This window comes from Drosophila virilis, chromosome 3 (genome assembly GCF_030788295.1).
Source record: "Drosophila virilis strain 15010-1051.87 chromosome 3, Dvir_AGI_RSII-ME, whole genome shotgun sequence".
In the NCBI taxonomy this organism is placed as follows: Eukaryota; Metazoa; Arthropoda; class Insecta; order Diptera; family Drosophilidae; genus Drosophila; species Drosophila virilis.
Window position 1 is genome coordinate 20,354,722 of NC_091545.1, and position 23,955 is coordinate 20,378,676.

At 37.8% G+C, this 23,955-nt stretch overlaps 3 protein-coding genes and 1 long non-coding RNA gene across 7 annotated transcripts in view; 2 read left to right on the forward strand and 2 right to left on the reverse strand.

Annotated features, from left to right (window-relative positions):
* Positions 1-23,166, forward strand: part of Nufip (nuclear FMR1 interacting protein 1) — a 39,287-nt gene extending 16,121 nt beyond the window's left edge. Inside the window, exons 6-9 of one of the 2 annotated variants that reach the window (XM_070208120.1) lie at positions 19,226-19,316; positions 19,721-20,728; positions 20,788-22,959; positions 23,035-23,166. In XM_070208120.1, coding sequence (XP_070064221.1) covers positions 19,226-19,277 — 52 coding nt within the window. In that variant the 3' untranslated portion in view covers positions 19,278-19,316; positions 19,721-20,728; positions 20,788-22,959; positions 23,035-23,166. The remainder of the gene's footprint in view (positions 1-19,225; positions 19,317-19,720; positions 20,729-20,787; positions 22,960-23,034) is intronic. The other variant, XM_070208121.1, reaches the window with a different exon arrangement.
* LOC138911115 (uncharacterized) lies at positions 8,322-11,178 on the forward strand. Its single transcript, XM_070208423.1, has one exon. The coding sequence runs from the start codon at positions 8,438-8,440 to the stop codon at positions 11,009-11,011; it is 2,574 nt and encodes an 857-aa protein (XP_070064524.1). The 5' UTR covers positions 8,322-8,437; the 3' UTR covers positions 11,012-11,178.
* Positions 17,596-20,204, reverse strand: LOC116650514 (uncharacterized). 2 transcript variants are annotated; one of them, XR_004303498.2, is made up of 3 exons: positions 20,116-20,204; positions 17,757-17,883; positions 17,596-17,680 (listed from the first exon to the last, which is right to left on the reverse strand). It is a non-coding gene; the product is annotated as an uncharacterized lncRNA (long non-coding RNA). The 2 variants fall into 2 exon arrangements; XR_011416364.1 differs by adding an exon at positions 17,976-18,137 and having other exon boundaries at positions 17,596-17,883; positions 20,116-20,194.
* Positions 21,415-22,278, reverse strand: LOC138911068 (lysoplasmalogenase TMEM86A-like). Of its 2 annotated transcripts, none has more exons than XM_070208125.1 (2): positions 21,597-22,278; positions 21,415-21,542 (listed from the first exon to the last, which is right to left on the reverse strand). In XM_070208125.1, the coding sequence occupies exons 1-2, from the start codon at positions 22,276-22,278 to the stop codon at positions 21,523-21,525; spliced, it is 702 nt and encodes a 233-aa protein (XP_070064226.1). In that variant the 3' UTR covers positions 21,415-21,522. The 2 variants fall into 2 exon arrangements, with proteins under 2 accessions (XP_070064226.1, XP_070064227.1); XM_070208126.1 differs by having other exon boundaries at positions 21,425-21,536.
* Positions 23,167-23,955: the final 789 nt, after the last annotated feature.

Consider the following 23,955-nt stretch of genomic DNA (forward strand, 5'->3'; position numbering starts at 1 on the left):
AAAGCTTAAAAGTTGTATTACTTGTATTCTACAAGTCGACAAGAAAGGTCGCTGGTTCGGTTTACGGTTCGATTTTCGTTAAAACCTGGAAGTGTTGCATAGGTTGTTAGATACTTTTTCAACATTTGCCTGTTGTACTGGAAATATGACAACTTCTGACATTTATTCCAATACAATTTGCGGGCTATATTGGATGTCTATCCGACAATTTGTTTCAACAATTTGTTAAATATAATCCCAATAATTTTTTGTTCGAATATGGCTTTGTTTTCGTTTTGATTCTGTTTTGATTCTGTTTTTGATTTCGGGAACTTGTTTGGTTTAGTGTTGAGTTCAGATTGAAACGTTTATGGAATTCCGTGTTTTGTATTTAATTTAACTTTTCGCCTTTTCGATATACACGACATGTTACACACACATCCCTAAGGAGCATTGGCTAAAATACATGCTTATACACACGCACGTGCACACACACTTGCACCTTTTATATTATGCCTGATGGCACTTGAGACGTCGACGTCTCAGCTGACGACAAAGCGACAAGTTGAAAGCAAACAGCAGTGGAACAAAACAATGCATACAGCAGCAACAGCAGCAACAGCAGCAACAGCAACAAAAGAAGCAACAACAATAACAACAGAGGGAACAACATGAAGAGCAAGAACATTCAATGAAATGTTAAAGCAAAGCACTTACAATAAAAAAAGTGTCGACCGAGTCATAGAAGTCGTTACATGGACGCACTTAAATGGTCGTCCAGCACTTGGCTCATGGGCATCCAACAACTCGCGCGTTGCCTTGACTGCGGAGTCGAGCTCTGCCAAATGCTTCCTGTTCCCTGATGGTATTTTAGCTGCTGCGTCTTTTTGGCTCTTCATGACATCGGAATGCCTTTATTGTTGGCTTCCTGCAGCTTGTTGTCCACTTGGCAGCTGCTTCCGCACTCGTTGTCGTTCTCGTTCTCGTTGCTGTTGCCCCAATTGCAATCATATTACAAGCCACATTTAATTTAACTTGTTGCGGAAATCAAAAAGATACTCCTGTTCTCCTGTTCTGTCCCCACAGACAAGCACGCACACCGCAGTTGTGCTGCAGCTGATTTGGGCATCCTTTTGCATTTCAGCAACTGCTTCAACATATACGCACTTTGCGGTCAACTGTTGGCTTTCAGCTTGTACTTTAATGGGCCGGAAAAAAACATATATAGCCAACACAATGGTCGTTGCTCTGCACACCAAAAAAATCACGGCGTCCTCTGGCTTTGTTCTTTACCAATTGCCAAAAAAAAAAACACACACACACACACACAACTCACTCGTTTAATTCCCCAAATCGTCTTTTGAGCATTTTTGGACAGCGCATGCGTCAATTTCGACTCCAAGCGTTGCCAGGCAGCAGCAGCAGCAGCAGCATTCCGCATATGTTGTGCAACATTCCATGTTTTTCATAGAATATCTCAAACCTGTTGATTAAATAACACGTTTTTAACGTTTTGTATTGATGGAAAATAAAACAATAGGTACGACTACAGGATTTGACAATTAACTACATTTTAAATATATTAATTATTTATAAATTACATTTGTTTTATATTCATTAAAGTTGGAAAATCTTCAACATTCACAGCAAAATAAAACGTAAAATGTTTTCAATTTTCAATTATCTATATCGAAAACTTTTCGCCACCGTCTTTTGGAAATTGTTTCTGGTTCGAATTGTTGCTGGTTCTCTTGTTCTTTAAGATGGGCTAGGCTAATAACTTAGCCTTGTTATTGATTTAATAAAACTAGTTCAAATGATTTGTTCAATATATGTTTCAGCCTCTTGCTGCTGTTTGCATATGGCGTTCAGTTTTGAAATTCCTCTCAAAGGACAATAGAACTTGATGGCAAGTGTTTTGACAACCGCTGATCTGCAGACGATTGTCTCCCTGCGATGTGCGAGCATTCGTCAAGCGGCCCGCTGTCTGTTTGTCTGCAACCAGCTGGTTGTGTCTTTGCCATGTGCTAAGAACCTGAAATGAGCCTTTTTGATCCGCTGCCAATTACGTGCGCCACAGACAGCTTACAAAATGCTCGCCAAGGGCCATAAAAGGCGACTTTCTAGACGCCATTTTATGCTTTGTGGCAAAGCGCCGCATTATTCCAAGAAAAGTGAAATGAAATGTTTGAAATCCTTTGATAAGTAGTGGTCAGCCCGAGGGATTTCTGAGTCAACTTGTTGTCTCAGCCCACTTGGCCAGAACTCGTTGTTCATGCCCTTTTATTTGCTTTGATGGACACATCTCGAAAAGTTAGCAGAACTTTCAACAGGCTACGCAAAGAACGACCTCGATATTGAAAAACCAAAAAAAAAAAAAATAAAAAAAAAATAGATAATTGACTGCAACTTTGCTGCGACCCAGACGCATTCTGACTGAATGCGGGAATTATTCAACTGGCAATTTGATTTGATATTGACTGTGCTACATACAAAGCGCAGCTGTCCAATGGCTGCAAATGGAGTTAAATAAATCGGGCAGCTGTATCCTGGCCATATCTAAAAACAGTTTTAGCTCGAATTTTGCATGTGTTGCTGTTGACCTTCTGTCAATTTTAGCTGATCGAATTTGGCACACAAAATGCATTTGCATCCAAGTGAACCTCATCGGAATAAATGCCAATCATCGATTGCAAATAATTAATTTTCTTTGTTTATGCCATGATTTCAGAATCGAAAGCTTATTGCATTTAAAATGCGCCAGTTAATTGTATTGATTATTTAACTTTGTTAGTTGTGTAGTCCGTTTGCTTTTTTCATTTATTTTCTAATATTAACTGCTGTAACCAAATGCTCAGCACGTACAAAACGGGAAATGATAACCAGGAAATGATTGGATATTCCGCATAAAATGTTATTGTTCTGTCGAAAAAACAAGCGATATAATAATTTTGGACTTTGCACTGATATTAAATGGCATTATTATATTCAAATTATTAAAAACATAAATATTTGGGTTTTTTATAAGCCAAGCTTTTGCTGTGGTAATAATAAAAGCAGCTGAACAAAAAATAGATTAAGAAATAATCAAATTATCTAGAACAGTCGTGTTGCATTAAATTTTAAAATTTAAGGTTTCGCATTAAAAATGCTTGTCTGCCATTTCCCTTTTCGATTTTTCCGTTTTTTTTTTCCTCTTGTTGGTTTTTGTTATTGTTTCAACTGCCGCTGGCAGTTTTCATGGGGCTATTCGCCCGACCCTTCCGCGCTTTTGCTGCCCATTTTATTGCTTCACTTTGCACGCGTTTTTTGCGCTACATTCTTGATGTTGCAAAAAAAAAAAATGTATATATTATAAAAAATGTTTGCAATAATTGTATATGGACGGGCTCAGGCACGCGCTTCGCTTGATATGCCTCAGGCAAATGCCGCCACTCAGCTGCTTGCCACGCCCCCTTTTTTTCACGTTCACGATTTCCATTTTAATGCCAATGTACAATAATTTACGCCATTTTATGAATGTAATGAAGCGGAATGTAAACAAGCAGAGGTAAATGAAAAAGCTGTGCAAAAAACTGCAACTCAAATTAAAAAAAAAAAATAAGAAAAACTGGCTTAAAGTGTATAAAATATTTATTAAATTTCTGAATTTTTATTGATTGTGTGATTTTTGTTGTTTGTCTGCGTAATTGAGCTTCTGTGTGTTAAACCAGCACGTTTTAACAATTATCGCAATTGAAAATGGCCCCAGCCACATTCAGGTATTGCAGAGCAGAAGCATTTACAAAAGTTAATTTCCCAACGCCCCAAACATTATTAATTCTTGATTATTTAATCATCATCAGTCTCGTCAGCGCGAGAATGTGCAAAGTGACAAGCAAAAGGTCTCGGTTAAAAAAAATGGACTTTACTTGACTGCGCTTATTTAATATGCATTAACAATGTGCCCCAGCTGGCATACCCTTGCAAAGGGTATGCAAGATTTTGCAGAAAATGCGAACCATTAAGAAAGTGCTTACAAATTTTCATGAATATTCTCAATTTGCTTAAAGCCTTAAGTAGAATATTTTAATTTAACTCAATTGAAGTATTCTGCTTATTAGTACTTTATTTGTTTGATTTAATGCTTTACCGAGCTACAAAAAAAAAACAGAGTATGAGAGTTGCTGCATTTTCTAGAAACAAAGTTGACAGCTCCGTTTCGGCCTGTTTCACGTTGCAGCTGACGTTCCTTATTGCACCTCTCGGCCCCTGCAGCTGTCAAAGTCAGAGCCGTCTGTGTCTAGTGTCGGAACTCGGACGTGAGCCTGCCCACACAAAAGCGCACTGTAATTGCAAAGGCGTTGCAAAAAAATAAATGTTGCTGCTGCTGCCTTTTTAAGTTGATTTTGATGTTTCTCGGTAACCTTTTTTCTTTGCTGGCCTACCTTACTTTCCACTTTTACCTGAACCTTTGCTGTTTGCTGTAGCTGTTGATCGTCTCGTGCATGCTGCAGTACAGCCAAACCACAATCCACATACCAGCGCAAACACACACACACACGCACGCACACTCTGCCAGATAATGGCAATGTCAGCAGCGCATTGAACAACATCAATCATACGCCGCGTTGTGCGCAGTATATCGCCTCAAGGCACACAATAACTTGGAGCGTGCCTCTGCTGTGTTTGCTGGCACTGCCCTGACTTGACAACTGGCACCTTTGACACTCTTTTGGAATAGGATTGGCAGTGAGGCTTTCGAGCGTGTTCGCTGTCCGCTGTCCGTTTGGCTGTTTGTCACTCGCCGCTTCTGTTGGCCGCACAATGTGATTAATGAAGCTAAAATTGACCTTGATTTCAGTCGATGCCGACCACGCATATCTACGCACGGTTATTACATTTAAATATAGTTTGAATAAGCATATTAATTAATTAATTAATTATGATTATGCCACGCCCGTCCATGGCCGGACAAATAACTGAAACTTACTTGCTACTTTACGAGTTTGCCATTTGTTTTGAACAGTTTGTTAGGGTATCAAGAAGGGTATATTCGCTAATATAATAAATATATATAAAAACTCATATAATTAAATGCACCACATAAAAAAATATATATACTTTAAATTATATATATTAACTAATGTGGTGCTAGAAAATAGTTGACAAATTAATTTCGTGCAACAAAAGAAATGTATAAAATATAAACTTTAGGGTATCGGTTAATCGGGCATCAACATTCTTGTGAATTTCTTTTTTGTTATTTGCCAAAGCGTAGTTACATTTTGTTTGGGTCGAATGCCTCGCAATCAAATTCATCAAGTTAATAAGTCGTATTTGTGACGAGGGTAGTTTGCTTGGAGAGTAAGCTGATATCCATCAGCTGAGCAGGTCGGTTCATAAAAGTACGTTTCGTAGACATTTCTAATTATAACTGTGTGCAATTTCTAATTGCTTAGGGCAAACAAAAGGCAACAAGGACAAAGGCAACAAAACAAATAGCCACATTGTCACAATTTGGACATGTATTGCTATAGCTGCACGGGGTCAGTCAAGGAAAGGCGCCCGAACGACCTGCTGTACTTGAACAACTGCGACGTGGTCCGCTGTTTGTGCCAGGCAAACAAATTATGCTCAAAATTTCAACAAGAATTGAGTTTAGTTTCAACGCAACGAAACTTGTACACGCTCTCGATGAGATATAATAATGTAATAAGCCAATTATACTTTGCCTTGGCTCCATTCCGTTAATAGATGCTTCCAATTCTCAACAAGTCAAAGGACGGCAGGACTCTTGCAATCTTAGAGTCTTCTTAGCTTATCGTTTTTGGGGACAAGCTGCATAATTAAACTGATATACTTTATAGAACCTTTAGCTATTTTTGCAGCTATGAAATTACGTAACTCACGCGCAAGGCGAGAACTTTGAGTGTTTTGCTAGGGCTCACTATTTATTTTTGTATAGCATACTTTTTGGGGCGACCTGTCTGCTCCCTTTAGGAATTTCGCTGTGCGAATAGCATTGTCTGAAATATGCTTTATTTTCTGGCACTGTTTGCCTTAGCCTTTGTGATTGTGAGTGTGCGCAGCAAAAACGAGTGCAGAATATTGTTGTTGTCGTTGTTCAGACTCCGGGATCAGACTGTGTGTAGTTGTAATTAGAAAATCTCGTTGGGTCCATTAATAATGTGTCAGTTTTGAGTGGAAATCGGCCACGCGCATCGCTTGATTTATGTGAGCTGGCTAGAAGTCAGGATTGCCGCAAGGCGTATTTAATGTCCTGACATTTGATTACTCAATATGGGGGGAAATGGCAGCGGCTTTTGCCACTTCCTGTCTGACGGCCCTTGTCTGGGCGACCCTTTTGCTTTGTATCTGGACTACTAATTGAGTAATTTATGCGTGTTTGTCGTTGCCATTTCCGTTATCCAAGATCCCAATTCCAGCTTCTCGCAAGCCCACTTGTGCGTCTGCCTTGCCTGTCTTCGGTTTTGGTTCTTGGGCCCAAAAGCCATTTGAGCCTCGCGGCACATTTTCTAAGCAGACGTCGTTGACAATCTCAGCAGTCAGCTCATTTTTTTTTGGCGGTCTAAGTCAGCCTGTCGTGTGCTGTCGTCTTGCGTTGCTGGCTGGCGCAGCAAATTCATGAGACGTGACAAGCAGCGGCAAGCATTCTGTGGGGCTTAGGCCTTTCTCTTAGTCTATTGCTCCTTTGGCTGTGCCTACCTTGATTGAAAAGCCAAAAGGCGCACGCGGCATTTTCCGGCTGCCGCCAGCGTGCTAAATTAATTTGACATTTCTGGCATTGTTGCGGCGAGAGCATCCAGTGCCGCCGTTATTCGAGTCCTGATTTATGCAAAAGAGTTGACACTCCAGCGAGCTACAGTGCTCCGGCAATTGTGGCCTGTTTTCGCTTATTAGCTGTGGCTTGGCATGGAATTCGACACAATTCGTGGCATAGTAAATATTGTTATTTTATGTTGGTTGGCTTAATATTGACTAGAATCCTATTTAGCTGTTGCTGTGTAAAACATTTAAGGTTTATAGCTCTTTTTAAACCCATGAATTTGTTTGAATGGCTTCAGCCGACCGAGACAAAGTACTGTATGTATTTTAACTATCCGCCTTTCACTCACAAAACGATTTGGATTTTATTTTGCCAAACCTTTTATTTTATTTCGATTCTTTCGTGTGCGATGCTATGCATATTTTTATGCGTTGTCATTTGTATCATTAGCTCGTCCTTTTTTCAGTCCTTTTTTTCTCTCGATGTTATGCGCAAAACAAAGCGCTGACAATGTTGGGCTGAGCACGCGATTCGGACTTTGCCTGGATTTACTGATGCGTGGCGTGGCTTTATGCTTTGTTATGCATTCAAGTGATTTTTTAGTTGTTGTTTGGGGATCAGACAACTGAAACAGAATACAGAAACAAGTTAAATAAAATAAAAAAATATACTTTAAACTTTTTTTTGTTTTTGTTTTAAGTGCGACCGGGGGAATTGCGTGGGGCTCGAATAGTCTATCAGCTTGGTCAGTTTTATGGCTATGCTGATTTTTAAGGCTCCCGAAAAATGGCAATAAAGCTGTTCCCGAAACTTAAGCTTTTGGGCATCCGCTTTACTTCAAGCACAAATCGCAAACTGTGTCAAAAAACTCAGTTGCCATTCTGCAATTTCCTGTGGTGTGCATTTCCAAGAAAAACGATTGCATTTTCTACCTGATTCTATATATTTATCATGTATGGCCGTAATTTCCTGTCCTGTTTACTTTGCCTCCTGTCCATAATGTCCTGTTCAGTTTGTACTGTCATCGCCAGCCTTCTCGTTACGTTGTTTTTTTTTTAGCCACATCAGCAATTCACTTTTTTAATTTTTAGTTTTTTTTGTTCTTTTTAATTTTTTTAGTTGCATCAACAATGTTAACAATTGTGTGCACATTGATGCTGTAGAATATTGTTTATTTTAAGAATTTTTAAGTTATACAATATGAACTTTTTTGCTAAGCGGAAAATATATTATAATTCTTTTAAAATTCTCGCGAATTTTATAGCTTGCTTCCCTCGTTACATTTTCTGGTTTTTGCTATTGTTTTAATACCCGTTGAATATGAGTAAGAGCAGGTTTTCTGTGTGTGACAGGCAGAGGGCGGCATCTCCGACCTTGTTATATACACCCAATGTATAATTACGGCGGAGTTGCTTGAGTCATGTCTGACTATCTGTCTGTCTGCCATCGATCTCGGAAGACCTAAGATCTGCAGACATCAAATTGTAAAATATTAATTTTTTATTGATGGCTCTGGCGACCTTTCCATATTTCAATATTTATTTGTTGGCTGGCTCGAGGTCCGTGTCCTGAAGACGGTTTGCCGATGTGCAACCGAAATATATCGGAAGAGAATTGAATAAAATTGTTTTTCATTGTTTGTTTTAACAAACACGGACCTCGAGCCAGCCAACAAATAAATATTGAAATATGGAAAGGTCGCCAGAGCCATCAATAAATATCAACGGAAGGCACGCCGTATGCACAGCAACCAACATGAGCTACGCAAAAATAAAAACTAAATACAAGGATTCGAAAAGAACAATTAATAAATTCCAACTAACACTGGTAAAATTAACTAAACTTAAATCTAGTTTAAAATTTTTGTTAAAATGTAGAAAATCAAATTTAATACCTAACTTCATCAAAAACTTGACACAGCATTTGACCATACTGACCACTGACAATAAAACCCACCCTGACATAACAAGAACATTGACTAGACACACACATTTTTACCATACCAAAATATTAAACTTACTTATAAAACACAAACACAACCTATTACAAGAACAAACAAAACATATGGAAAAAGCAAAAACAAACATAGAACAACTGATGACCACAGATGACGCAAAAGCGTTTTTTGAGAGCGAGAGAAATATAGAAAACAAAATAACAACAACACTCAAGAAAAGACAAGAAACGAAACACGATAAGTTACGAGATCAACGGAACCTAGCCTTAGCGGATAACAACACGCAAAGAGAGTGGTTTGTAAACAAAACAAAAATAGAATTCCCGCCAAACGTCGTAGCGTTACTCGCAAAAGGGCCGAAGTTCGCTCTCCCAATCAGCAAGAGAGATTTTCCTCTCTTGAAATACATCGCAGACGGTGAGGAGCTAGTGCAAACAATAAAAGAAAAGGAAACACAAGAGTCGGCGCGCACAAAATTCTCTTTGTTAGTCAAAGAGCATAAAACCAAGAACAACCAAAACAGTAGGGATCGAGCAATACTGGACACAGTGGAACAGACACGAAAATTACTGAAAGAAAATATAAATATTAAAATTCTATCGTCGGATAAGGGCAACAAAACCGTAGCAATGGATGAGGATGAATATAAAAATAAAATGACAAATATTTTAGACGACTTATGCGCGTATAGAACATTGAGACTGGATCCGACATCAAGACTACAGACAAAGAATAACACCTTCGTAGCACAATTATTCAAGATGGGTCTTATTTCAAAGGACGAAAGAAATAAGATGACTACAACAACAGCGGTACCTCCGAGGATATATGGACTACCAAAAATACACAAGGAAGGAACTCCACTGAGACCAATATGTTCTTCCATAGGATCTCCATCTTACGGGCTGTGCAAATATATAATACAAATATTAAAAAATCTGACAATGGACTCTAGGTACAACATCAAGAACGCGGTAGATTTTAAAGACAGAGTCAACAACTCCCAGATTAGAGAAGAGGAAACATTAGTATCTTTTGACGTAGTATCCTTATTTCCCAGCATACCAATAGAATTAGCACTTGACACAATAAGACAAAAATGGACCAAATTAGAAGAGCACACGAATATACCGAAACAACTATTTATGGACATAGTTAGATTTTGCATACAGGAAAACAGATATTTCAAATACGAAGACAAAATATACACACAACTTAAGGGAATGCCAATGGGATCACCGGCTTCCCCAGTAATCGCAGATATATTAATGGAGGAACTGTTGGACAAGATTACAGATAAATTAAAAATAAAACCAAGACTCTTGACCAAATATGTAGATGACCTTTTTGCCATAACGAACAAAATAGACGTGGAAAATATTCTAAAAGAATTGAATTCCTTCCACAAACAGATAAAATTTACAATGGAATTAGAAAAGGACGGGAAATTACCATTTTTAGACTCTATTGTAAGCAGAATGGACAACACACTCAAAATAAAGTGGTATAGGAAACCCATAGCCTCCGGACGAATACTCAACTTCAATTCAAACCACCCAAAGAGTATGATAATCAATACAGCACTAGGCTGTATGAATAGAATGATGAAAATATCGGACACAATATACCACAAAGAAATTGAACATGAAATCAAAGAACTTTTGACCAAAAATGACTTCCCCCCAAATATAATCAAAACATTATTAAAAAGACGACAAATCGAAAGAAAAAAGCCAACAGAACCTGCTAAAATATACAAATCACTAATATATGTACCACGACTATCAGAACGCCTCACAAACTCAGACTGTTATAACAAACAAGATATAAAAGTAGCACACAAACCGACGAATACATTACAAAAATTCTTCAACAAGATAAAGTCGAAAATCCCGATGATCGAAAAAAGCAACGTCGTTTACCAAATACCATGTGGCGGGGATAACAACAACAAGTGCAATAGTGTCTACATAGGTACAACAAAATCGAAGCTAAAAACAAGGATTAGTCAACATAAATCGGACTTCAAACTAAGACATCAAAATAATATACAGAAAACAGCACTTATGACCCATTGTATAAGAAGCAACCACACACCAAATTTTGATGAAACAACAATCTTACAACAAGAACAACACTATAACAAGCGACACACATTGGAAATGCTACACATAATTAACACACCAACCTACAAACGACTAAACTACAAGACAGACACAGAAAATTGCGCTCACTTGTACAGACACCTCTTAAACAGTCAAACAACCTCAGTAACAATCTCCACGTCAAAAAGCGCAGACGTGTAAAATAATGTATGTAAAATGTTCGAAATAATGTTTAATTTATTGTATTATAATTGTTAATTGTTTTTTGTATCTTGGTGTTAGTGCCCTGAAGACGGTTTGCCGATGTGCAACCGAAATATATCGGAAGAGAATTGAATAAAATTGTTTTTCATTGTTTGTTTTAACAAACACGGACCTCGAGCCAGCCAACAAATAAATATTAATTTTTTATGTAAGTATCCATTCGGGTAAAACATAATTTTGTATGCATTCTTTAATAGAGATCGGACTATCAACACCAAACGCATTTCCTATAGATAGTAGGCGGCAAAGAGAAGAAGAAGCGCACCCGCATCGTAGACTGCGTAGCAAGCGGCTTACATACGTGTGTGTATGGTATTTCATAGTCGGTCACTTATGCATTCTCACAAGTTCAGTCCATTTTTTGCTCTGTTCATAGCATGCTAATGACACTTCTTATGTAAGCAACTAGACAGAACGGAGTACAGTCAATGCAGGGATACATAGTACTCAATACTGGTGGGGTATACAGAATTATGTCCACTTCCTGTTATTTCTGTAGTGTGTGGCTGTGCGTGTGTGTTGTGCGGTTGCGTTTGCTAATTAGAATGACAGGATGTGTGGAACAGCTATTGCGGTCAGTTCAATAGAAAGCGTTATTGGCTTGTGGTTTTTTCATATGTGTCTGGCACAATTTTTAAGAAAATTACCTTCATAGACCCCCCATGACGTCTGCTTAAGAACGTGTGTGTGTGTCTGTCCTGGTTTAAAAATGTCTTTGAAGTCGTTTTGGTCGGTTGCAGTTAGGAACACTCAGCGGAATGGTGAAAAGTGAAGCCTGTTGCCCGGCACTGGCCACTGAAAAGCAATTTTCAATATGCATCGAAACGCAATCAATCATTCAATATGCATAAAACACAACCCCCGCCGTTGCATAGCACACAACAAAGTGTTGTCAGTGGAGCAAAAAATTGAAAATACAGAGAGCTCCTTCCGCTTTGGCCATTCGATGGGGGTGTGGTCCATTGCGTCATAGGTTCGACAGTTGTCAGCCCGTTGACAGGTAAACCGACGAGCAAATAATGAAGCGTAAGGCAACACGTGTGCTTTCCTTGATGTATCCATAAGCCAGGAGCTGCTGTGCCTTTACCATATCTATGTATAGATTGCATTTTGTACAGGCTTCAGACCTTTTGCCAGCGTTTTCACTAGCACGTTTGGCATTTTACGTTTGGCCCTCGAGCACTTTCGTTCCCTAACATTTTTCTCATTCTTTATACTTTTATCCGCAATCTCCTTTTTTAACTTATTTAATTTTTTCATTTATGAGTTACTCTATGTTGGGTCCTCTCATTTTCTGCTTAGCTTGCGCTTCTATTCTGCAGTAATTACGTCAATTCATTAAAATCGCATAGAAAGGCGACATAGACATTAGTAATACAAGTTTTCACTTTTACCGTTATTTTCAACCAATTTAATCCAAAGCTGTAAAGTAATTAATTGGCTTGCAATGATAATATTCCAAATTATTTTTGAAACGTTGAAGAGCTTCTAAAATGTTTACATAATTTTAAAGGCCTTGCCGGTGGCAACAAGATGTCAAATATTTGTTGGCAATTTAAATTCTTATTAAGCTGCTTGGATAACTTGTTTCCTTCAACGTATTTTGCAGTCAATTTGGTAGCTTATGAACGTGCCTAACACATGCCCCATTTCAATTTTAAATCATAAATCTACAACACATGCCGAGCTCAGGGTGCAAAAAGCAAAAGCAAACAAAAAACGGCATCAAATCCAAAAACTACTTTTTGGAACTTGACGCGCTTCGGGCAAAGACCCTCCAGTTATTTATATAACAATTCTCCTCCTCCCCAGGCTAGGAGCAAAGTGTGACGAGACAACGTGGCATTTGCCCAAAAATCTGACTAATTTTCTATGGACTGGAATGTCTAATGAACTTCTCAAATTGTCAGCGGCAGCTGTTTTGGGATAAAATACTTGGCTAACTAGATGAATTTACAAGGGCCTTTCGAATTACCAACATTTCAAATGCTCAAAAATAATTCATTTAAGATTGAATTATGGGCTAAAATATTGAATGTTAAATTACAATAATTGCGTAATAAATGTAATAAGTCAGGTGGGAATTAAGTAATAAATTAATCAATACTCCATTTATTATATAACAAATTGAGCAAGTGTGATAAACTCGCGAGTGGCCGATTGGGAGATACCCTGCATTTCCAATCTCCGAGATAGGTCAAAGAAAAGAGTCTAGGAACAATATCTATATTTATAGTCAATAAATCGAACAAAGTTATGGATAATTTAAATTAACCATAGATATATATACTTTATAGGATATGAGGTGCTTGCTTGCACAACCAACTATTGTCCAGTCCCATTCGATACGGGGTATAAAAATAATTATGGTAAACTTATGAAGCCAAATTAAATTATGCCAAGCTGATGATAGAAACAGATTCAAAGTTGACGCTGCCCAAAATACCCAGGGAAAAGCAGATTCAATTGATTGGACCAGTCGCAGGAACACATCCCAATTTGGGGTCTCTCGACCAGCTCGACCAAGTGTTCCATGTGTGTTGGCATCGATATTAAATTAAAGCGATAACAAATTGTAATTACAGGGCTTGGCATGGCGAAGTTAATGGAGTTTCGACCAGCGAAGCACTGCGACACATAAATAAACAAATTGACATAAATTAGTAAAGATTGAAAAGATTGCGTTGCCTGTGGCCTGTGGCCTTTGTTGTCTTTGTTATAAATGTGGCATTCATGGCTGGGCACGTGTAAATCGTGTGTAAAGCTGGCAGTCTGCATTAACTACACATGTACCATTGGCCATTCAGCTGTCTCCGTGTGTGGCATAAATTAAAATCTAAATGAGGTCAAGAAATAAATTTCAATTTGATTGCCCCAGAGACATGTTCTGCCGCCAGAGCAGCAACAAGTGCACCGTGTGCACTTAAAAGACTCAAGCAGCTAGATTCGAGAAAAAAATAAGATTTGTTCTATATACCCTGAATCTCTTAAACATGGGTAAGACGGGTATATAGCTTTTGTGCAAATGTATGTATTATGTATTATATTCTTGATCAGCACGAATAACTAAGTCAATTTATCCATATACTCTTTGTTTGTCTGCTTAAAGGCGTCCCTCTTGGAAGCTGCTACAGTTTCAGATTTGAAAAATCAATATATGTTCTCGTAAAGCATCGATATTTTCTTTTGTTTTCTAAAGATCGATTTTTTTTTTTTTTTTTTTTTTTTTTTTTTTGTTATTAATTTGGTTTATTTTGCGCTGGAATCGATCAGTGCCTTCTGATCTCTACCAAGCGGAGTTAAGGGTATAGTGTATAGTTATTATTTAATAACTTAAATGATAATTACAGACTTAAAAATATATAACAATAATGGGAAAGGGATGTTTAAGTGATGTGCCTCGTTGGTAGGTCGTCGGGGTGTAGCCTTCGGAGGCGCCTCTCACTGATGGGCTCAGCCAGGGCCCTTGCGGCCGCGTTCGGATGCTGCACCAATTTGTCGGAGTATCGGCTGCTGAAGAAGTTGAGCTGATCTCCGACCTTTGTTAGGCGGAGATCGCGTTCGATGGCGTCTGTTGTTACGTACCATGGCAGGCCAGCAACCTTGCGTGCTGCCTTGGCTTGGACCACTCTTATGCGACGGAGCTGGTGTGCTGATGCCGTGCCCCAAACTTGGATCGCATATGTCCAGATAGGCGTTACCATCGTTTTGATAAGCAGTGTCTTCGTGGATATGTGCAGCTTGCTTTGAGGCTTTAGTAGCCAATCGAGCTTTTGAAGTCTTCAAGATCGATTTCAATACACAAGCTGTAGCATGTAGATACGCTAAATTTGGTAGGCAGGCTTTTGTAAAAAATATGCAGAAAGTGTATGACTCACTTTTTGGACAACCCCTGACTATTTATTGATGACATAGTCTTGGCCTTTGGTATTTACATAATATTATATGCCCAACTTAAAATGATCGAAATATAAGCTCACGACTATATTACCCCTAGATAGTGTATACATGTGTCTATGTAGAATGCATTTAATGGCAACTTGACGCTACTTTTGTTTTAACACAATTGAAAGGTTGCCATACACTGACTCAATGAAGTCCGCTCTCATTAGGGAAGCTAATTCCCGTCCTTTTGATCATTTCGCAAGAGTCGGTCAGCCGCTTAGCCTTAATAATGTTCCATGCTTAAGTGAAGTGTTTGCTGCTGTTTGCAGTCGTTGGTCGCATTTGTAATGCGCTTTTCGGATTAACAGCAATTAGGCAAATGCTGAATTAATTGTGCCACGATGATGTCACATCATATGCACATCATATGAATACGTAATTGGAATTTGCGCAATAACATTTTGATGCCTTATACGATATTGAAAATTGTGCTCGTGCTTTCATGTTCGCCTGGCAATTAAGTTCAAGCTGCCAGTCTGTGTTGGCATTTGACATTTGACAACAATCCCCATACACATATACACCCACACACATGTATATTTATATATACTCACACTCGCACACACACACACACACACACACCCACACATAAGACACAGATGCTAAGCCGCAGCAACCGGCTTGGCAATATTAGCGGTGATATGACAAACAGCGCAGTCGAAACCGTCGCAATGCAAACACCAAGTGGCCCGTTTGTGCAACCCAACATTAACATCGAGAGCAACCACTCAGAACCCAGTTATCTGAAGACAGTTGCGACTTGCAAATACCCTTTTAGAACGAGCACAACCTAACGTGACAGTACGCAAGAAGCAAACCTAATCTAGCAAAGTGTTACGCTAGAAAGGAAATAAAATAATTTGTTAGGAAATGTAATCATCAAAGTAAGGCGTAAATATTTTCCAATCCAATTTCTGGGCTAAATTTGGTATCTACCAACAAATGGCAACTACTACGCATGGTTAAATAAATGCTATGATTGAGGCCCAAGATATTAATGCCTTGGCTCGGAGATTCATAAAAAATTGTTGAAATATTGAAATAACAAAATATGCTTAGGTTAGGCTTCTGTTTGTCAACTAACGTGTTTTAAGGTGCTATAAAAAAATAATAAAAACCGAATCCCGTTCCGAGCTCGAATCGGTTCGCTTTAACACCGTACTCCTCATACTCCACCATACTCATCATATACACCAGCATTAGAACACATAATGCTCGCCAAGCTGTTGGTTATAGGGCATACAATAACAGCAAGAATATGCCATAATCCTTGCTGAGATGTCGCCGCCAATGAGCATTATGCGCTTTTGTGGGTTTTTAAGTTTAATTAGTGAATGCTCCTTGACTGTTTGGCGGTCACGTAAGCGGGCTTTGTGCCGATAAAATTGCGTTGTCGATTCGGTTTTGAGGTTGGCAAGCGACCCAATCTGATGGTATGTATGTTGAGGTGGGGTTGGGAGTTGGGGGATATTTAGGTGCTGTAATTGCCGAAAGATGGCTGTCACTTCAAAAGTTGCCATCACAATTCGGTATTAGGGTGTAGTATCGAGGGTTTCTAAAATGAGGTTTGCTGCATGGTTGAGCTTACGTATAGAAAAATATTTATATGTGCATGTGCTACGCATGAGTTTTGTTGTCGAATGTGTGGCAGATGCTTTTAAAGTTTGAATTAAAATTTATTTAAGTAGAATAACTTTGAGTTTGTCTAAATTATGTCGTTAATGCTTATTAGTAAATGTTTCTAATTAATCATATGTTGAATATTTTATTAAGAACAATCTAATTGACAGGTAAACCTCGAATGTTCAATGTCTTTTTCGAATTAGGTTGCTTTATTTCAAAGGCAATTTGTGATAACACCTTGTGATTTAGTCTAAATTGTAGTCACACAATTATTGTCAATGCTCGATGCAGCTGCATCTGGATTCACACATACTATACTACAGCAATAGCTGGCAACTGACAACTGGCAACTTTTGAGTTTTATAGCCAAGTCCTGGAATATTTCAAACGTGTTTGTTGCGCTTTACGAGAGCTTTACGCCATCTGCCAGAATCCATCAAGAATGCACATCCCGTGTTCACGGCAATCGAAAAGTGTTACGGGCATACATATATATAAACTGACATATACATACATATATATCGTATCGTGTCGTATTTCGCCGTCTTCTTTATACACAAAAGCGTGTGTGCACATGCATTTTTAAACGTTGTACATTGGCTTGTATGCGTTCGTACGACCAAATATAACTCATACGTCATGTTGGTTGCGTCGAAAAATTGTTAATCGCACACAGATATTATCTAGTGCATCTGTATACGGGCGTGGCACATAAAATCATCCATGTGCACATGAAACGCATTCAGCTGCACATTTCTCGGCACATTTTGTGGCAACAACAAATGTTATATGACACAGCTTCACGCAATTTTCTTGATGTAAATATCAGCCTTTCTTATATACAATTAAATGTCTTAAAAGTTGACAATGTGTAAAGTGTAACTTACAACCCTTGGTTTATACAACAGGAATACTTGACAAAAAATAAAACAATTTTAATTAATCTGTAAAATATAATTATTTGTTTAATTGCATAACAGAGAACTTCATAAAACATTTTTTTTACTCCTCATTGTGGTTAATTTTTTTTTATTTTTGCTGAAAAAACACAAAACGATGTCACATTTTAATTAAAATCTGTTGAAACAGAAGTTTTAAATGAAAAATTAGATACATTTTAACTTTTATGTATGTGCTTCCGTATGTCTCTCCTCCGTCAAATTGTTTCCGGCTTTTTATTTATTTTCAAAAAATGCTCTGCTTTAATCCTCTAGCTTTTACTTTTGTCCATTAATAATGTGCTGCAGAAATGTTAATAAAATTGTGAGAGTAATTAATAAAATGGCCAAAGGCTGAGGCATGGCTGTATAGCTTGAACGGTTGATTTATTTACATTTAAGCTGGCCTTAAATTGAACAGAGCAAACAGCAGGCAACTTCAAACGGACGCAACAGGAAGCAAACTTTAGTATTGGGCAATTGTTCGGTTTCTGAGTTGGGTCGATGAAAACTTTGGCAGTGACAATGCTTTTCCAACGCCAAAAGGTTTTTCGGGACTGCTTTACAAAAACAAAAAAAAAATTGGTTTCTCTTTGGCTGCACGGCTTAATTAGCACAAAAAGGCTGCAGACAGTTTCAGCAAAAAAGAAAACTCAAACAAATTGGTTTTAAATTTCAACATGAAATAGGTTCATCCTCGCAAAAACCCCGCTCTCAAGCCCTGCGACTTTGCCCAAGTCTGGGAAGCAAAAGTAATTATGCGCATAAAAGTAGGCAATGCTTTTTATTGGCTCATAGCAGCAACGCATACGAACTTGTATACCCTGTATGACACAAAGTCTTTGAAAAGGGTATGATTTTTACTGATGCAAAGTAGCACCAACTTATGTTATTCGATTTATTACTGAGATATCTGAAGTAATGTAAGACAGATATTTATGATCATGATATAGGGTATCTACTAATTATACATTGTCAACTTTTGCACACTCACTTACCGGTTTTTTGCCAGTTTTGCATTGAAGAGTCAATTTTACAAAATTGAAATTTAAATTATTGAAGCGTTAAATGGTACAGCAGCTGGAGAGTGGTGAGGTAACGACACAAAATGCAATGGTTGGCAGTCATTGCTATTTTTTGGTGACAGGCGAAGTATTTATAAATTTGTACAGGGAAGTGCACTTATGGAATTTGTATTTTCAATGTGGTACAATGGTTGCCGACTGTGTATGCTTGGACACAAGTTAAATAATCCGATTCTGTTAAATGCGAATGATTGTGGCAAGAACTACATTGAGCTATGCATAAGATATACGTGCTAGCCAAAATAAACGTGTTTATATATATTAATTTAAAAAATTAAATCTTAATATTATGCTCAAAAAAAGTGTACGCGGTTTGAAAAATACAGCCCGTAACTGTGGAAAATTGATTAAAAATGGTTGCGTGTGCGCATGTAAGTTTTTAATATCCACGTCAATTGCTGAGTTTTTCTGCGATTCTCATAAATTCAGGTAGTCGTGATCTTCATGTTTTGATTATAATTTAATCAATTGTAGCCTTTTATTTTCTTTCTTATTTCTGTCAGATTTTAATCCATTCTCTTTAACCCACTTTTAATCAACTCGTTCTCCTTTATTTTCAGTGATGTGTCTATATCAATGTCAGCCTTCCTTCTGCTAATAGATAGCAATTAATCAATCGAGCATACACTTTCACACATACGCAATTGGGAGGTAAGTACTTATTTACATTCTCAAATAATAATAAAATGGGGATGCAAACATTTTATTTATCTTCTCACTTGTTGTTTTGTTGATGCAACAACAAGTCTTGTGATAAGATTGTTGAGAATTTCGTTTGTATTATTGTTGTTATATGTTCGTTGAGGTGTATGAAATTAAATTTTCGATTTATATGCAGTAGATAATAATTCACTTAGATGTCTAATTGCTTTAATTACCAACTTGTTACTTAAAGCTTTTTGTGCAGTTTAATTGAACGTGTTCTTAATGGCTTATTAAATAATCAACACTATTTTTTAATAGTTTGTGCGTTGTTGCATAAAAGAGGCTTTTGAGGAATTGAATTTTCAATTAATGCATATTCATGGCTGAAATGTTTTTTTGTTGTTCGGCAGAACCATGCAATCGCCAACAAGAGACGACACAAAGCGATATGGCAAAGAGACAGGGAAATGTATAGCCATGGCGACAGGCACCAATGCCAGCACATTTCACACAAATATAAATATTTGCTTATGCCACATTGGGGCGACACAGAAACACAAACAGAGTGGTAACTTGGGTGGCAGGCAGATGCCCTTATGAGTCTTGCAAGCGGCAAGCGCATATTGTCAGAATAAGGGAGAGAGCGATCGGGGAGCTGGTGAGAAATATTTTGCCCGCATTGCAAACGCTTTTCCCATAGACACCAATCGTAAATAAATATTTTGATTTATTGTCTACGTCAATATTTCCGCAAAATTTATGCTCGGCATCGCGCATTGGGAAGTCGTATAATTAATATGCTTACCCGGCGTATGCGTTATCTTTATTTCGAATCAACTCTATGCTAAAATTCGTAATGCCTTTAAAGTTCCGCCATACAGATTGGACTTTAAACTATGATCTCTCAGCTTAACGGGCCTTATTAAAGTGTACAATGGTAATGACATTTAATGTGGCGAATGTAAAACAGTTGTACTTTGTTGACATTTGTAAACGCCTGACACGATGGTATTTAAAAATTAAAAACACCAATAACTGATTGGACTCAGTCTATTTTTAACACTATAGAAAATGGTCTGATTTATTTTTTGTAGTCACGCTTAAAGCATGAAGTGGACATTTTGTTTACTGACTCGACTATCAAATGTAATCATTATATATTTATGCCTTCAAGATTTATTTCCCAATATTCGAAGAAGGCTTTCAATTACTTAGCAATCCATCTGTTTTTAACAAGCAACAACAGACTTTTCTGTTCATTTTTTACTTTTTTTTTTAAACTTCGAATTTCAGAGTAGCATTAATAATTGATCGGACACACTAGCTCTTGATAATACTTAGTGCTGACTATTTTAGTATACTAAAGGCTTAAGAAATGAAGTTTATAGTTTTGATCGTATTCTTAGCACTTCTTGCTAGTAAGTACTACAATACCAAAAATCAAATATCAATCAAATTAATTTGAACTTTTGATTAGCTAAGATACCGCCATGCTGTAAAACGAGATGCTTACTCGCTGCTTGCAAGACGGTCAAAAAATACACCTAATTTTGATTTATTTGGACTTACTTTCACCAAATATTATGTTAAGCTGAGTAGAATGCAAGCAAACAGTTTGTTGACTTCCTTCGAGCACGTGCAATTTAAATATATAAATATTTATCAACCACTCTATAATTTCACGTTGTTTTAAAAGGGGTTAGCTTTAGTGGGCGAAAGAAAATTTGTTTTCTCAGTTTTTCGCATTATTTAAAAGCAAAATACGAAAAGTCTTGCCGTCAATCAAGGGTATCGGTCGTTCATATCTATAGATCATAAAACTTTTTTTGGAATTAAATATTATTCAGCTGGAAAAGACAGATTACGGGCAGAAAGACGGAGAGGAGTACTCTGTCATGTGTCATGTGGCTGTCAGAACAAAATCCGATAATAATAACTAGGTAACATTTCAACCTTTTCAAATGTGTTATGTAAATTTGTGTGTTTGTATAATGTGCATCTCCAACGTCTTACTTTATCATTTAAAACACCCGCAATTGATTGGAAGCACGCGCTCCTAATAGCTTGAAATATTGCTGACTGTATGATGTCCTAAACATATTTTGGATAAAGCTGGTCTTTTTATTGCTAATATAAAGAGTGTAAATCCAATTAAATTGTATTCTCGACTCCAATTTGATGTGAAAAACTGGCCTGCTGCAAGCCCGGATGCTTACTGCTCAGATCCTAGTGCTGTTAATGTGATGAAATTAGACAGTTCACAGTATTATTTGACTATATACTTACCCGCGGGCGGTCGTCCCTCATCGGCAGTGCTTAACGCAATGGCAAATTGGGCAGCATAATAGGTTATCATAATTTGTAGCCGTGGTGCGGGCAGTTTTACGTGCAATATGTGGATCACTGCAGCGAGCGCATCGGATATGATAAACAGAGCAGCGCCTACGGCAGCAAAGAAAGCCAGGAAACTCTTGACATGCAGAGCACGTGCCAACGAACGCCAGAACATGCCGGTTATCAGCGTACAATAGATGAACACACCGATTAAATGTGCAATATTCAAATGCCCGATCACGAAGTAGATCAAACCGATGCTCGATATATGAAGACAGGCTCCAATAATAATCTTTAGCGGACGCCAGCCGAAAGCGAACATATAGCAAATTTGTGTCGCACCAAAGCAGGTCATGCCCAAGGCGAATAACAACAAATTAAACATGACATCACCAGCGCAGGAGAACATTAACCCTATTAAAATCAATTGGGATTGTCCATAGTGCTTTTTGATCGATAACCCCTTGATCGAAACATAAAACATCAATGCCATTATGGGCAAGCATCGCAGCGCACTTGTCCATAGTGTCCACACCTGATCTTGACGCACCAGCGAAAAATAAAGCACCACACTTATATAAAACGGGATTAGCTTTAAGAATTCAATAGCTAAAAAACGCAGGTTGTAGTACATGATTATTATTTTCGCAGGAGCTCAATAAAGCTGCCGTTTACAGAAAAATGAAGGTATAAATTTAATAGAAAAAAGTCATTAGCTCATTGATAATTTTATAGTGAACGAGAAAGGATTACCTTTCACCTTTCTAATTGGGCATTACGTAGTCATTGTGTGGCTGCCAGCTAAATCGTATCCAGATTTTTGAAAATTCGAAATTTTTTTATTACAATGGAGACTTTTTGTTTATTTTTTGCTAGTTCAAAATAATATGAAAATTCAAATTTGAAAAAGCACAGGCTCAGCATCAGAAAGATACATAAGGCATTAATCCAGGCATGGTTAGTCAAAACCACGGCTAAACGCTTGAAAACCCATAACCCCAACATCGCGACATGCTAAACGGCGTTAAACTGAAATTGTAGACAGGCTGATGGGAGATTATATCATTGGGCTGTCACAAAATCTCAAAAATAATAAAAGCTAGCCTACACTGTGAAAAAACGTTGTACGTTTGAAGCGTGTTAGGTAGCATGACTAAGCTGACATACATGTAAATCAATTTTTCGCAATGAAAAGCAGCAATAATTGATTGGCCAAACAAGCTCCATGTAGCTATAAATAGTGCTGCTTCTTATAGTTAAAGTCAAACAATGAAGTGGATACTTTGGATCACATTTGCAGCACTGGCTACGGAAAGTAAGCATTGGGGCTGTGCATTACATATATAACGTGCATTAACTAAATTAATGTATATTCTTGATTTTTAATTAGGAAGTGTGCCAGCATGTTGTAAAAATGGTTGCCTCTTGCTTGAATGTGTAGATGTTACAAAATAACACTTTAAATATTTTTATTTGGATTTACTTGCCCTAAATATCTGTGAATAAATGCAATAGAAAGAGATTTTGAACAAATTGCAAAGATTTTATTAACTTGCAACATTTGCAATCATTAACAATTTATAAAAAATGTATGAGCAAGCGGCCGAGTCCAATGTACAATTTCTTTAAGATGCTGCAAATGATTCTGAAAGCTTTTACCTTACATTTGATGTGTTTTAGGCATAAGTTATTAATTTTGAAATTTGCTGTGTGACAGACAGCCAGATCGAATCGACTTTCCGATTTTGACAGCTGGGCTGATTGAGCCGAGCAGGTGAAATTAAAGAAGAAATAAAAGATGACATTGCATAAAATGCGATTGTTGATTACTCGGAGGATTTCGATTTCCAAGTATTGACGACTGGCTGGAGAGTTCATGAAAAGTAGTTAAAGTGCTGTTGCTTACATTTCCGGCTTTCCGGCTTTAAGACTGCTTCAGCTCTCCTGTCCTTTGGCCTCTCTAGTCGCAAACCAAAAACCAGACAAAGCCCCAACTAACAAACTAACAACAAAAACCCACAAATATGCCGAAACGTTTGCGCATTCGACATGCCAGTTGCCCACAGTCGACAGTCGGCAATCAGACAGGCTGAAATTGGAATGGGATTTGCTTAACCTCCACCACTCCGCACCAGTTTCCCCCAGCTTACCCTCGGCAGGCGCTTCATTGTCGCTATCATTGTTGTCAAGCGGGTCTAAAAACCAAATTCGGGTTCGGGAGGGGGGACAGCAAAAGGCTACAACTTTTACGCACGTTTCTCGCTCATATGTCAAATCTGGTACTCTTTTTTTTTGGGTGGAATTTTTGTTT

What these genes read in the sequence shown, in the direction of transcription:
- LOC138911068 (XM_070208125.1), bottom strand. Translation starts at nt 22,278, where the DNA reads ATGTACTACAACCTGCGTTTTTTAGCTATTGAATTCTTAAAGCTAATC. An exon ending in TGAGGGACGACCGCCCGCGG is followed by an intron (nt 21,543 to 21,596) that starts GTAAGTATATAG and finishes TCACATTAACAG; the next exon opens with CACTAGGATCTGAGCAGTAA.
- LOC138911115 (XM_070208423.1), top strand. Translation starts at nt 8,438, where the DNA reads ATGGAAAGGTCGCCAGAGCCATCAATAAATATCAACGGAAGGCACGCC.